Source organism: Lytechinus variegatus, chromosome 8, assembly GCF_018143015.1.
Source record: "Lytechinus variegatus isolate NC3 chromosome 8, Lvar_3.0, whole genome shotgun sequence".
Classification (NCBI taxonomy): Eukaryota; Metazoa; Echinodermata; class Echinoidea; order Temnopleuroida; family Toxopneustidae; genus Lytechinus; species Lytechinus variegatus.
In genome coordinates, this window is record NC_054747.1 from 32,258,203 (window position 1) to 32,272,738 (window position 14,536).

Sequence of the window (14,536 nt, forward strand, 5' to 3'; positions counted from 1 at the left end):
CAAGGGCTGAAAATTTGGCGTTGCACTGCACTAACGCCCCAAACTACCCCTGTCTCTACAACTCACGCGCAGTATCATTCATTCAGTTCGTGTTAAGCAAGAGTGCATGCATGCAGGCAATGCATCTGAGTATATATGTATTTCACTTTTACAACTTCGGATTTTAATCGGCTCCGGAAACAAAGTTTTTGCTTGTTATGTCCCAAATTCATAATCTTTTATGATCAGGATGTTCTTTGAATATCATATTATTTGATGTTTAACTCTTAACCAAAACGTATACTCTGGAAATGCAAAATTTGAATTAGAAATCCTACCAACGGGGTTTTCAAATCACTTGTGTAGCACATAAACTCAATACAGCATAGAATAAATAAAAAGGAGAACACCATCGATCTTCCAATCATTATAATAGTGGTTATCGAGTGCTAAATTGGACAAAATTTGAGGAATTCAATTAGCAATTAAGTGTCAAGTAAACAGTTTTGGTTTTCTCTTTGTATTAAACATAATCACCAAATCCTTATTTCCAGGTTACTGGTAGATACATTTTTTTCTCCCAAATTTTTCCTTATTTTTTTTTTTTATACTGGCTCCCAAGCGCCACTCCGCAAGGCTCGGTGCGCCACAAGTGGCGCGCGCGCCACCATTTGAGAATCCCTGCTCTACCAACTGAGCCAACACACCGGTTGAGTTATATTACTAAAAATATTATCAATTAGTGGCCGAGTTGTCTGTCACTCTTGTCGGTTTAGTGGTAAGCGGTAAAAAGAATATGAAAGAAACATTTCAAGAAACTCATGTGAGGTGCTGTTTGAATTAAAATATACTAAGTTAATATTAAAGTCAACAATAAAAAAGCAATCTTTATTATACAAACCTAGTCTTGAAGTACACCTTTTGAAACATTGAAGGAAATATTTATGTCTATTTATATTTTCATTTTTGATGAGAAACTGAAATGATATTGTGAAAAAAGTACTTGGTTTGATATTTTGAAACAATGATTGCTGGATGCATATACTGAGCCATGAATTAGTGCAGCCATCACACAATTGTCTAGTTTTTCATATTGTTGTATTATGTGTCAAAAACCTGTTTGAATAGTTGAGGACCGCGAAGAAGTGCTATTGAGCCAGCTGGTTCGTATCTGCTTGAAATCAAATGATAACCATAATTTTTTTTTATATGAGAGATACGTAAGAAGAACACTCTACATGTCAGAGTACGTGGGTGTGGAGCAAACGCATACTATACCATGCACAGAGCCCGGGGTGGGGTCACTCAGTATATATTGCATAGTGGGTATGTGGCGCGGAGGGGACCCCCGTTTTTACACTCAAATTTCCGTTCCCAGGCATAACATTTTGGTCTTATTAAAAAAAGAAGAAAGAAAGACGCTCCAAGGCATAATGTTTTCTTATCGAGAACAAAGAAGAAAGAAATCCGCTCCAAAGATTCGCATATTTTTCGGTACGCCGTTCCGGTCGCATTGATCTGCTACAATGAGCTGCGATTTGGGTGAAAAAGCGGCCGCAGAGCGCTGTCCGACCATCGCCTCTCCGCGAGCGCACCCGGCGGAGGCCGCGCTAGCTGCATCGTGCACGCATGCCCGTTCCATAGTATCCATAGGGATGCATACGCACGTAATCACATTCTGGCGATTCTTTCCTAGGACCCGTTTTCACAAACATTTGTAGTTCCGAAGCCCGTTCCGAGGACCCTCCTTTTTCCAATAAGCCCGCTCCAAGGCCCCTGATTTTTGTCTCGCCCGCGGCACACCCCTATCACTTTTTGGGTCGAGTGTAGGTTATCATATTCAATTCAAACGCGATTTGAACTCGTCAAATATACCTCATTTCACAAATGACGTGTGTGTATTTTATACCTTGAAAAAAAGGACGAAGACGGTGTAGTAGAGGACGCGGATGCAATATTTCCATTTTGGGCAGACGTTGACATATCTGGTGACGGTGGAAATCTATATTATCGCGTTTCGACCAGTACGTCAACCCTCGACCAAGCTACGACAGACGTCCGCAGTTACTTCCGGAGCAATGTCAACTTTCAAGCTCAAGTAGTTATTGTCGTCACATGGGACCAAGTCTCATTTTACAACCAAGCTGGTGACCAAGACCCTGTAAGTTACCCTTTAGGAAAGAAACAATTCTTGAATTATAATGATAATAATAATAGGCATTTATATAGCGCCATCTATCTAGAAGTATTCTATTCCGAGGCGCGTTGTTATTATCATTATTACCCCGGCTTTAGCTTGAGCTGCCTCTCAGCGCTCATGCATTCAAGGAATTAATCCTGCCGGGTACCCATTCACCTCACCTGGTTCGAGTGCAGCACAGTGTGGATAAATTTCTTGCTGAAGGAAATTACGCCATGGCTGGGATTCGAACCCACGACCCTCTGTTTCAAAGTCAGAAGATTTATCCACTGGGCCACAACGCTCCAAGAAACACCGTGGTGCTTGTCGCATGTTGTAGATATCCTCAATTGCGCTGAATTGCAAAAAATAAATAAATAAAAAAATAAACTCAGCCATCATGCTCATAAAAGTGCATAATTTGTATAAGTATAGTTTGTGAAATTAATTATACACTTGCTATAATACTTTATCAATATTACATGCCAGTGACTTATGGAATCGGGGATTCCTTAGAATGTTTTCTTTTTATACATTTGTCGTTTAATGATTCAATAACTCGAACTATCAGTAAGAATATTTACTGGTTCTGTATCTGCATGGAACGTTGTGGCCCAGTGGATTAGTCTTCGGACTTTGAAACAGAGGGTCGTGGGTTCGAATCCCAGCCATGTCGTAATTTCCTTCAGCAAGAAATTCATCCACGTTGTGCTGCAATCGACCCAGGTGAGGTAAGTGGGTACCTGGCAGGAATTTATTCCTTGAAATGCCACCGCGCTGTAAAATGCTGCGGGGCTAAATCCAGGGTAATAATATCCAATGGAGCGCATAGGGACGCATTTGGCAGTGATATGCGCTATATAAGCATGTTGGTATTATTATTATTATTATTATACCATCAACACTTGCTCGTTATTCTATCATTTAACGTGATTGAATAAAGCATGTCATTAAACGAAATAGTTCTGTACTAAAATAAAAAATTGTATATTTCATTCTTTGTATTTCTTTATCCCGTTATTCAAAAACAGAGGAATACTTTCCAGGCAGTGCTTATCCATGATGGTCAAGAGTCGTTCGTTTTTCTCAACTATGGAGCCATCAACTGGTTAGTTGGGTCATTGATGCAAGGCGACAACAATACTGGCCTTTACGGTTCTTCCAAAATCGGCATTGCAATAGTAAGTACAAATAAAAAATCAGCATGTCTATTAAAACGAGATATGAATCATCACTAGCGGCCAATGGCCAATGCACTGTTTGCATTTTATTTGATATGGGTAAGTGGATCCGGTACTATTGAGAAACCTCCCAAACATTATTGTCACGGTGAATTAGATGGAGACTTGTAATCGACCATGTCACCTGGAAATAATTGCACATGATTTCACAAACAAAGTTACTGTAATTATGTTTTACTCGTAAATCATGCATGAGGTCATTTGTTTGCTTTCAATAAAATGAAAATTAAAATGCAGTGATTTTTAGTCCTCCAATCTTTTATGTATTTTTTCAACTTTAGATATGACACTTTTGCATTTCCCACCTGCCGAGTGTCGCAATGAAAGAAATAAGAAATACAATTTACACGTTACAGTAAAAGCATTTGCTAGGGCGATGGAAGGCATGACGAGCTCATACTTGTAACTGATTTGTATTCCAGTGCGCCCTATCCCGTGTATTAAGAGTCTGCACGCTGCCTTTGCCATTCCTAAAGAGACCTTCTCTTGTATTCGATAACACAAAAATATGCCCATCAAAATCAAGGTACATGCGGCTAATTCGTTTTTCTGTTTCCGAAACGGATAAAGCAAAAACAGAATGTTGAGTGAAAACCGTTTCTATTTTCATTGTTACAAACAGAAAAACGGTCGTTTTTTTATAATGTGGGTCAGAAATGAAAATATAAAAATAAAAATATTGAGAAACAAACTGTTTTTTCATTTTACTGTTTTCTTAAAATTGTTTTTCCATTTTTTTCCGGCAAATTGAAAAAATAAGTAACTTTTATCAATTTAATTTATCGTTTTGTCATGTGAAAATTAAGAAATTAAATTAAACATTTAAAAATTTTGTTTTGTGTTTCACAAACTGAGAATTAAACACCTTTTCTGATTTCTGTTTTATGTTTTGGAAATCGAAATTTGAACACGTTTTCTGATTTGGTTTTTCCGTTATGTTTTGGAAATCGAAAATTGAACATGTTTTCTGATTTTGTTTTTCCGTGTTTGCTTATAAAAATTGAAAATTGAACACGCTCTCTGATTTCGTTTTTCCGTTTTGGCTTTTGTCAATTGGAAATAAAAAAGTGAAGACTGCCCCAACGTTAAAAAAGCGTGGCAGTCTCACGCGGTTCCTTTGAGCGCGCGCTAAGTTTACAGTATAATATACAGTATACATGCGCTAGCCACTGTGCGAGAGATATGTAGCGCTAGTGCTACATACGTGTGTTAGCGGAGCCCGCCCGCGCGTTTCCGTTTTACACCCTGGCGAAGGCATTTTCCGGAAAAGTAGCAAAAAAGCGACTAGTGAAGAGTCTACACACGTCGCTGGTTGCATGCAGCGTGCGACACAGGCGAGTCCACCACCGCATGCAATTTGCACAGTTACTGATCAGAGCACAGAGTACCTAAATGAATAGAATGACAGACAAAATCAAAATAAACAGATACTTATATTAATGGAAAGACAAATCGAAGTTTGATGGATTGATACACTTAGAAGCTGCCGAAAGATAGATATAGAAGACTGATAAATAGATAAGAGACAAGAAAGACAGACAGATAGATAGATAGATAGATAGATGGATAGATAGAAGAAAGACAGACAGAGAGAGAGAGCTGGAGAATTTGAGAGATAGATAGATGTCAGATAGATCAAGAATGAGAGAGAAGAGCGACAAATTAACAGATAGATACTGTAGTTACATAGGTAGGTAGAGAGAGAAATAGAGAAAGACAGACAGATGGATGGATAGATAGATAGAGATAGAGAATTTGAGATAGATAGATGTTAGATAAAGAATGAGAGAGACAGAGAAGATTATTAGATAGATAGATACTGCAGTTACATAGATAGATAGAGATAGAATTTGAGAGATAGATATATAGACAGATAGAGAGAAAGACAGACATCAGCAAATCGGCAAGGCAAATGATCAAGGCAAACATTCGTATTGAACCTGGAAAGTATAAGCTCAGTTGCATTTGCAAGTACGGTATGTTCTGCGGATAACTTCGGTGCGGACTTTGGATCGCGCGCCCAGCTGATAATGTAAACAAACGTAGACGTAGACTCTTCACTAGTCGCTTTTTGGCTACTTTTCCGGAAAATGCCTTCGCCAGGGTGTAAAACGGAAACGCGCAGCCCGCCCAGCGTTTGGGCGGGAGGAGCCGGCCAGCCGCCGCTGGGTCACCGGTCGTGTATTGTATGTAATGCCAAGCCATGGGAACTTTGTAATGCCGTAGTGACGTTACAACTAAGCTGCACTATGGCCCTGCAAAATCATTTCCAAGACATAAAGAGGTGGATAGAGTTTTTGATTTTTCTCTCTAGGCCCTGGAATGTCCTTTTTGTATTTTGCACCTAAATATTTTGCAATTGTTTAAGCCTAAAAAAGTTAGGAACTAGTGGCACGAGTACACACGCAATAAAACTGTATACATGTGGCTAGCACACCACCCGGCGCGCGCGCGCGGCGGCTCCCCATCCCTGCCCGGCCGCGCCGGCCCGGCCCCGCTAGCTAGCTGTAGGTGCCAGCTATAGTATTGCTATGCATGGCATGGCTAGTGATGAGCGCTCAGCTCAAAGAAACCGCGCCTTTTTAAATGTTGAGGACATTCTTCAATTTTCTGATTTTCAATTGGCAAAAACGGAAAAACGAATTCAGAAAAGGTGTTTAATTCTCAATTTGTGAAACACAAAACAAAATTTTAAAATGTTTAATTTAATTTCTTAATTTTCACATGACAAAACGATAAATTGAATTGATAAAAGTTACTTATTTTTTCAATTTGCAGGAAAAAAAACTGGAAAAACAATTTTGAGAATACAGTAAAATGAAAAAAACAGTTTGTTTCTCAATATTTTTGTTTTTATATTTTCATTTCTGACCCAAATTATAAAAAAACGACCGTTTTTCTGTTTGTAACAATGAAAATAGAAACGGTTTTCACTCAATATTCTGTTTTTGCTTTTTCCGTTTCGGAAACAGAAAAACGAATTATCCGCATGTACCTTGATTCCAGGGCCTAGCATTACATACAATACACGACCGGTGACCCGGCGGCGGCCGGCCGGCTCCTCCTGCCCAACCCTGGTCGGGCTCCGGTAACACACGTGTGTAGCACTAGCGCTACATATCTCTCGCACTGTGGCTAGCACATGTATACTGTATAATATACTGTAAACTTAGCGCGCGCTCAAAGGAACCACGTGAGACTGCCACGCTTTTTTAACGTTGGGGCAGTCTTCAATTTTTTTGATTTCCAATTGCCAAAACAGAAAAACGAAATCAGAGAGCTTGTTCAATTTTCAATTTTTATAAGCAAACACGGAAAACGAAATAAGAAAACGTGTTCAATTTTCGGTTTCCAAAACATAAAACGGAAAAACGAAATCAGAAAAGGTGTTTAATTCTCAATTTGTGAAACACAAAACAAAATTTTAAAATGTTTAATTTAATTTCTTAATTTTCACATGACAAAAATATAACTTGAATTGATAAAAGTTACCTATTTTTTCAATTTGCAGAAAAAAAAAATGGAAAAACAATTTTAATAAAACAGTAAAATGAAAAAACAGTTTATTTCTCAATATTTTTATTTTTATATTCATTTCTGACTCAAATTATCAAAAAAACGACCGTTTTTCTGTTTGTAACAATGAAAATAGAAACGGTTTTCACTCAATATTCTGTTTTTGCTTTTTCCGTTTCGGAAACAGAAAAACGAATTATCCGCATGTACCTTGATTCATCAAAGTATTTGTCTCGACAAAATTTTGGACGTTTAGTGACTTTCTGACACATTGAATAGCCTGCCCTTACTGTTCTAAATAATTCGTCATCAGGGACAACTATATTTCCAGAAAATTACAGCGTTTTTCTTAAAGGTCTAGTCCACCCAAGAAAAACCTTGATTTGCATAAGTAGAGAAAAATCTAACTAGCATAACGCCGAAAATGTCACTATTTCTTTTGTTTTTTATTGTTTCATTTATACATTTAAGATTTTTCTACATATTTTTCAATAAGGGCCAACTAGACCGAACTATATAGTATTACACTATGATAATACATGTTCAGGGAGGAAGCAATCGTTGTTTCACTTGACAATGAAGAGACAGTAAGAATATTTCATATAATAAAATGCAAAAAAAAATCTGAGTGGATCCACTCACTATTTTGATGACATCATCTGTCTCCTTATTTGAATACCGACCAGGATGTACACATAAATATTTTGTGAAATAAAGCGAAAATTTAAAATGTCAACTTTTTGTTGGGGTGGATATATCCTTTAAACAGTCCTGAAGCTACCCACGGTGCAATCAGGGTTACGAATGTGAGCAAAGCCCTAGCTGGGCGTTTCAAGAAGGCGTGGACTCGTGCGTGAGCTGAGCTGTTTGGGACATTGCGCATACAATTTGTATAGATTGAGAAACGATTTGGAAATTTCATGCTTTTTATCCATCAGGTTGGGTTTCTGATGTCCGATGGTGAGATTTACGAAGTCTTTGACTACGATCAAGATACATTACGGGAAATGCCTACTGACAGCAATGTAGAGGTCGATGGAGTCTACGCATACAAGGTGGACAGCAATTCAATCATTGATCCAGTCTGCAAAACTGGACCGGGGGCAGGTAATAATGGAGGGACGTTATCGAATAGATGGGTTGGTTGCATTGTTGTTCATAATGATTATTAGGAGGAAGAGGAAAGGGAGAAGGAGGAGAGTTGTCATGCCGTAATTTCTAAGATGATGATTGTGAGGAAGACTTAGATCACTTTGGTAGATGTGGTAGTGTTCGTATTGATTATGGCGACGAAGACGAGACTGATGATGGTACTCGATATGATTACAGGGCTAATGGGATGATCGGGAAATATGACCGATAACATTGACGTCGAGTCTCACGAAAATTGGGAATAAAAAGGGTGTAAAAGGGGATCGAACTGGTGATAAGATTTACATGTATCTGTGATTGTAAATGACGACAAATAAGGTGATAACAAGTGCATAAATGATTAGATTTCATGATTAGGGGTGTGTGGGAAATTTTGATGACGAGAAAAAAACATATTTTTTTCAAAATTGTTTCAGAGTTGTCAGTTACCCCAGCCCGTTGCGGTATGATGGGAGGCGAAAGGATATACCTCTATGGACCATGCTGGGCGGTAGAGCGAGTCCAGACCTGCGTGTTCTCACATGGTGGTGAGATCATCCAGGAAGTCAATGCGACGGTCCTCAACACCAACGAGGCCTATTGCGTTCCTGACCCTTTCTTCCTCGTCGGAGAGGTGACCATTGCAGTGGTGAAGGCAGGTGACGAACTTGCTACTTCACCTTCAACCATATATTCACTTCGTGAGTATCAGAATAAACACGCGAAATACGTTTAAATACCAGAAGTCAGATTTGTGCATTCCATATTTCTACATGGTTTCCTTTTATCCACATTGCTAAGAGGGTAAACGGAAAAGCCCATTGACTGTACCATCCTTTATCATTCATAGTTGAAAACGGGAGAGTAGCGCCTACCATAACAAGAAGGGACCCCGGTTCTTTCAATTGGGATATGGCTGACAACTCTCTTACTATTACTTGGGAACCAGATCAAGAAAGCTTTGGCAGCTCAGACAGCGCCCTCTCGATCAATGTTCTAGCATACCGCGAGGACAACCCCGGACCACGATGGGAAACCGTCTATCTAATAACTAATAGCACAGCAGATGATGGCTCGCATACGTTCACTCCAACGGCACAACGGGAAGTGACGGAAGACAATGCATTCGGAGTGATGAGGATTACTGGGAATGCAAACGGGTAAGTTGTCACTTCAGCCAAGTGTACATATGGATAGAAATATTAAGGCTGACAGGCATTTTCTCAAATGTAACATTATTCGAATTATATCTTCTCTCTTTCAATGTTACACTTGAAATTACTTGCGATGATTCGATCAGTCAATACCGGAATACGTTGTTGGTGATATTTAATCATCACTCCATCCCTCCCCCCCCCCCCCTCCCACACCCTCTCATTCCAGGGACATCATTATCATATCAACCTTATCTTCCTACACAATATTTTCTTGTTTTTTTTCTTATAATAAAGTTCGTATACAGGTAGTATCCCAGTTTGATATTAACGTAATATTTTACTGTCTTGTTTGTCCCTTTCTAAACAGTCATCAACTTCAGAATAGAGGTCTTTCACTAAATGGAAATATAGGCATCTAGAATATAGTATTTAAATCGAAAATACTAACCAAATAATGATGCACAAAGTGTTATTTTACTGACCAGGAACTCCAACTTTTTCTTCCTAAATTTAGTCGTGAACGTGTCCTATGGAGCGACATTCATCCCCTGGGTTATCTATTGGAACAGTCCTATCAGGATAACCCAGTCCTGTGGGCCACAGATAAATGCAATGAGTGGCTTACGGCAGACGACGCCAAAGGATCGTTTATTGAGGTATGAAAAAACCATGAGGGATATCAGGACAGGCCGAATCCACAAGTGTATCACAACTAAGAATTACAACTATTCGAAGAGCTTTAACATCTCGGCAATTTAAAAACATTTATATGGAAATTTGCTTTTTTTTTTGCTGTTGTCTAAACATCCTTTTAAAAAACAATTTTAAGTTAACAAAACCAACTGTTTCCAGAAGGGTCAAATTCATGATACTCTATTTTGCTGAGTTACATCGCCTGGTGATATCCTAGGCTTGCTTTTTGCCCAATATAAACACTAACAGAGACCACCATAACACACTTCGGATTGGCGTTGATCACGATCTCAACAGTCTTTGGTCTTTTGAGCTCTAAACACATTATTTTACCGTCACTCTCGAGGCAAAAGCCCCATCAAACGACAGGTTCGGCATTTATCACGATCTCAAGAGTCTTTGGTCTTTTGAGCTCTAAACAAATTATTTTACCGTCACTCGCGAGGCAAAAGCCCCATCAAACACCAGGTTCGGAATGGTTACAGCAATTACGGTGATAAAGGAATATCAAAAGACTTAGCACCTTTGGATGAGGGAGCGAGTTAGGTCAGTCGTCTGACTGTCCAACAAAAGGTTGTGAGTTCGAGTCCACCGGGAGCAGATAATTGAAGCCTGCGTTGTGTGTAAACGTGCCCCTCCCCTCTTTCATAGATGCAAGTTATGTTACAGTGAAATACACCGCGTCCCTGGGATACGACGTTAAATGGGAGCCTAGGTTCGAAGAGAGTCACCCCCTTTTTTACTTTAAGAACCCACTGCACCATTCGTATAAGAGAAGGGGAAAACCAGCAGGTCATACTGTTTCAGTACTATTTTCGCCTCCAAGGCACATGTGACTCCAAACATAATGATAATAACTTTTTTGTGCTTTCCTTTTTTTAGAACCTTCCGGCTTGTCCTTGCACCTTGGAACAGGCAACAGAAGATGTAGGCACCTTCATCACCGACCCCGTCTGCAATACTCTGAACCCGGATGCAAATTGTGTGGGAAATGAAGGAGCTATATATTGCGTTCTCAGCGCTTATGCAAGGTTCGTTGGTTTTCTCGATAGCTCTGTTGTAGTTGTTTTTCTTGAATTTTAATTACCTGTTTTTCCGTTTATTTCCCTTCTTGTCACTGTATTCAATTGTTCATTTTTATTCATATATATCTATATCTATACTTCTTTTTTTTTTGGGGGGGGGGGTTCTACCCGTTTTATCCACTGCACGACAACATACTGTCATATACAGGTTCTACTGTCTCACGACACTACATCAGACACGCATTGTTTTCTCCTCAAACTTTTATAGAAAACGGATGTTGTCAAATACTTTTTCTAAATGTTCTACATGTAGGACGTAATGTTATACGGTCAGTATAGACAGGGCCTTGAATTTCCCTTACTCTTAAAGGAAACCAAAACCCAAGAAGAGAAGTAATCTTATTGGAAAGAGTAAAATGAGAGGAACAATTTAAAAATAGTTTCATCAAAATCGGTTATGAAATAAGCAAGTTATGGGAGTTTGAAAACTCTTGTTGTACTTTCCATGGGCATCCTCAAATTGGCAAATGTGCTTCAAAATGGCTGATTTTGTGGACAACTCTCCATTTGTTTTGTACACTAGTTTTCAGATTTTCCTCATTATCTTTCAAATTGCATCTTGCCTCCTTCTGAGGACAACATATGTCATGGGAAAATATAATCCACACCATATATGTCAAGGTCAGGAGGAGATAATATGAAATATGTAAAATAAAGGGGAAAATCTGAAAATATGTGTACAAAACAAAAGGAGAGTTGTCCACAAAATCAGCCATTTTGAAGCACATTTGCCAATTTGAGGATGCCCATGGAAAGTACAACAAGAGTTTTCAAACTCCCATAACTTGCTTATTTCATAACTGATTTTGATGAAACTTTTTTTGAATTGTTCCTCTCATTTTACTCTTTCCAATAAGATTTCTTCTCTTCTTGGATTTTGGTTTCCTTTAACCTTGGCTTCGTCTTTCTTCACACCTCGTAGTGATATCAAGTAGTTGATAGTTATTCGTGATTGTTGTAGCTATCTGGTGGTCTTACTCTAGTTATGCTGGTGGTCTTAGTGTAGCTGGTTAAATTAGTGATTAAATAAGAAATACGAAGTACAAAATATGTTTTCTTAAAACCTTATGTAGCTTCTGTTTATCATACCACGCTGCGCATTGGCACCGAGTATGTAGCTAAACATTGGGCTGTCCGGATTATGACGCCGCAAAGATCTCCGTAAGTCTTTAATATTTTTGCGCCATCCTGAGATTTGTAACTAGCGGCACATATCCCCTCTGTTGCCCCTCATACAGTAAGCAACTGCAACATCTCACTCATCATCAGGGCCCCGTAACACAAAGGTAAGCGAAAAAAAAATAATGAAATGGCTTATCAAGATCATCGTTGCGCATTTTGCTCTGTAAACTGACAAGGAACCATAAGGAATGGTTCTTTCAATTTAGCAATTAATCACCATCCTTTGTGTAACAAGAAGTGGAGCGTTGTGACCGAGTAGAATAGTCTTCGGACTTTGAAACAGATGGTCGTGGGTTCGAATCCCAACCATGTCGTAATTTCCTTCAGCAAGAAAGTGATTCACATCATGTGCTGCACTCACTTCAGCAAGAAAGTGATTCACATCATGTGCTGCACCCAGGCGAGGTAAATGGCTACCGGTAGGAAGTAATTCCTTAAAAAGCTGTGTGCGCTATGAACGCCTAGCTTAGCCGGGTAATATAGAAGTGCCTTGAGCACCTAACAAGGTGGATATGTGCGCGATATAAATATTATATATTAAGACCAAGAAAAGGAAATATCTATTGCGATTTGCTCGTGTCACTGTTTTCTGTCCTCTTTTCTTTGTAGTCGTATTACTATGTCCGGTACCAAATGTTGCTATGATGAAAACAATCTTCTGATGCACTCTGGTGACACGAGGTATGCAGGTATGGCAGGCCGATCACATATTCGAGGAGCAAGTCCTTACAGGCAGAGAAATCTGGTTCCAGGACTATCCCATTGGTCCAATGACGTGATTGCCAAGCACTTTTGTTGTCGATGGGCTAGCGAGAAGGAATGCTTCGAATACACCAAAATCAGACCAACCACTGATTGTGTTGCTTACGAACCACCAACTATATGTAAATATGTCCCTTAAATCCTGTTCGTAATTGTTTGCAATACTTTGAACAATGCATTTCAGGTTCTGAGATCACCCATTTATAGTTGAAACTTACCTCAAACAGTTGTAGCTTTCTTAATGCTGGGCCTTGAAAGTCAATAAGCCTGTTCACGGTTGTTAACTTCGCGTGAGCAGGAAAGGGTCATTAAGATATACCATGATGAGCTGAAGAGTAATAATAGAGCCTTCATAATCACTGGTATTTTACATGCAGTAGCCTAAACAATAGTGTTACGATACTGCAACAAATAACAAACAAGATTTAATTTAAATTTCCTTTTTTTATTACAGGAAATAAATCATGTACTTATATAAACAAAATAAAACCAAATAATCTTACATTAATCTCTTGAAGTGTCTGATGTACAATCCAGGGTTATAGTTCACTGTTATAGTCCAATATATATTCCAGGTAGGCTGGGAAGATTCCTTATTGATGATGGCGATGATGAAACTGATGTTTAAGTCCGATGAATAATAAGAGTCACTGTAACAAGTTGAAATGTCCGTGAAGATGATGTTGATGATGATTAACAGTCAATTTCAGCAATCCATGGGTTGAAGCGTGTTCATTGAACAGGTTGATGATGTTGATGATCTCGATGAGAACTGATAATTTCTCTCTCAAAATAACTGCAAACAGTTCATTGATGGTGGGCATAAACTGCTCTGATCTGATCTGGTGAAGTGATCTCATATGATGTGATGTGATCTCCTGCTCTCATATGATGTGATGATCAAGTGATCTAATATGATGTGATGATCCTTAGATAATCTGCCAGCCTTATCTACTCATTACAAGCATGACAAGTATTCTAGATCATTCTCAAAAATTTCACCACCATGGAAGGTTCTAGCACCTTCTTCCAAAAGAACATTCTCCTTTCAGGAGCAGTCAAAATCCAGAAGACTCTTGAATGACCTCATTGAAATCAACAGTGTCAATAACATAGCTAAGCCTATTGTTCCTAATCTCTATTCAGAAATAACAATACAACTCCTTGGCCATTAAATAGGCAAGGCCTGCTTAATAAAAGACATTCTGGAACGTTCTTTACAAATCTTGGCTATCCTTAAAGGGAAATAACTAATAGATGAATGTAATTGCTTTTAAAATTCTTTTACAATTATTCTTATATATAACAATAGTAAAATGTGCCAAAGGCAGAAAATTAAACAGATTTCCATACTTTATCCCTGATGTACTATTCTAGTCACCTGGTCTATACCATGCCTTTTGTTCGTAGAATTTGAATACTCTACGGTATAAAAGCTTAGGCAACATCTGCATTTGAAAATGAAAGTGCTTATCCTAACATGCCTAATGAAAAATCACAAAGGTCATTTGAGAAAAGTTGATCATGAGGTAACCGTGAACTGGCATATACAACCCGAAAAAATGGTGAGCTCCATTTATTCGTGTTAATTACTCTTAACTTTATTCATTG

At 38.7% G+C, this 14,536-nt stretch overlaps 1 protein-coding gene across 1 annotated transcript in view; it reads left to right on the top strand.

The window, feature by feature from the left end:
• LOC121419653 (sushi domain-containing protein 2-like) overlaps nt 1-14,536 on the top strand; it is a 30,724-nt gene that overhangs the window by 10,442 nt on the left and 5,746 nt on the right. Inside the window, exons 4-11 of the mRNA XM_041614111.1 lie at nt 1,901-2,140; nt 3,190-3,339; nt 7,854-8,022; nt 8,484-8,747; nt 8,897-9,206; nt 9,718-9,859; nt 10,779-10,927; nt 12,773-13,047. Coding sequence (XP_041470045.1) covers nt 3,283-3,339; nt 7,854-8,022; nt 8,484-8,747; nt 8,897-9,206; nt 9,718-9,859; nt 10,779-10,927; nt 12,773-13,047 — 1,366 coding nt within the window. The 5' untranslated portion in view covers nt 1,901-2,140; nt 3,190-3,282. The remainder of the gene's footprint in view (nt 1-1,900; nt 2,141-3,189; nt 3,340-7,853; nt 8,023-8,483; nt 8,748-8,896; nt 9,207-9,717; nt 9,860-10,778; nt 10,928-12,772; nt 13,048-14,536) is intronic.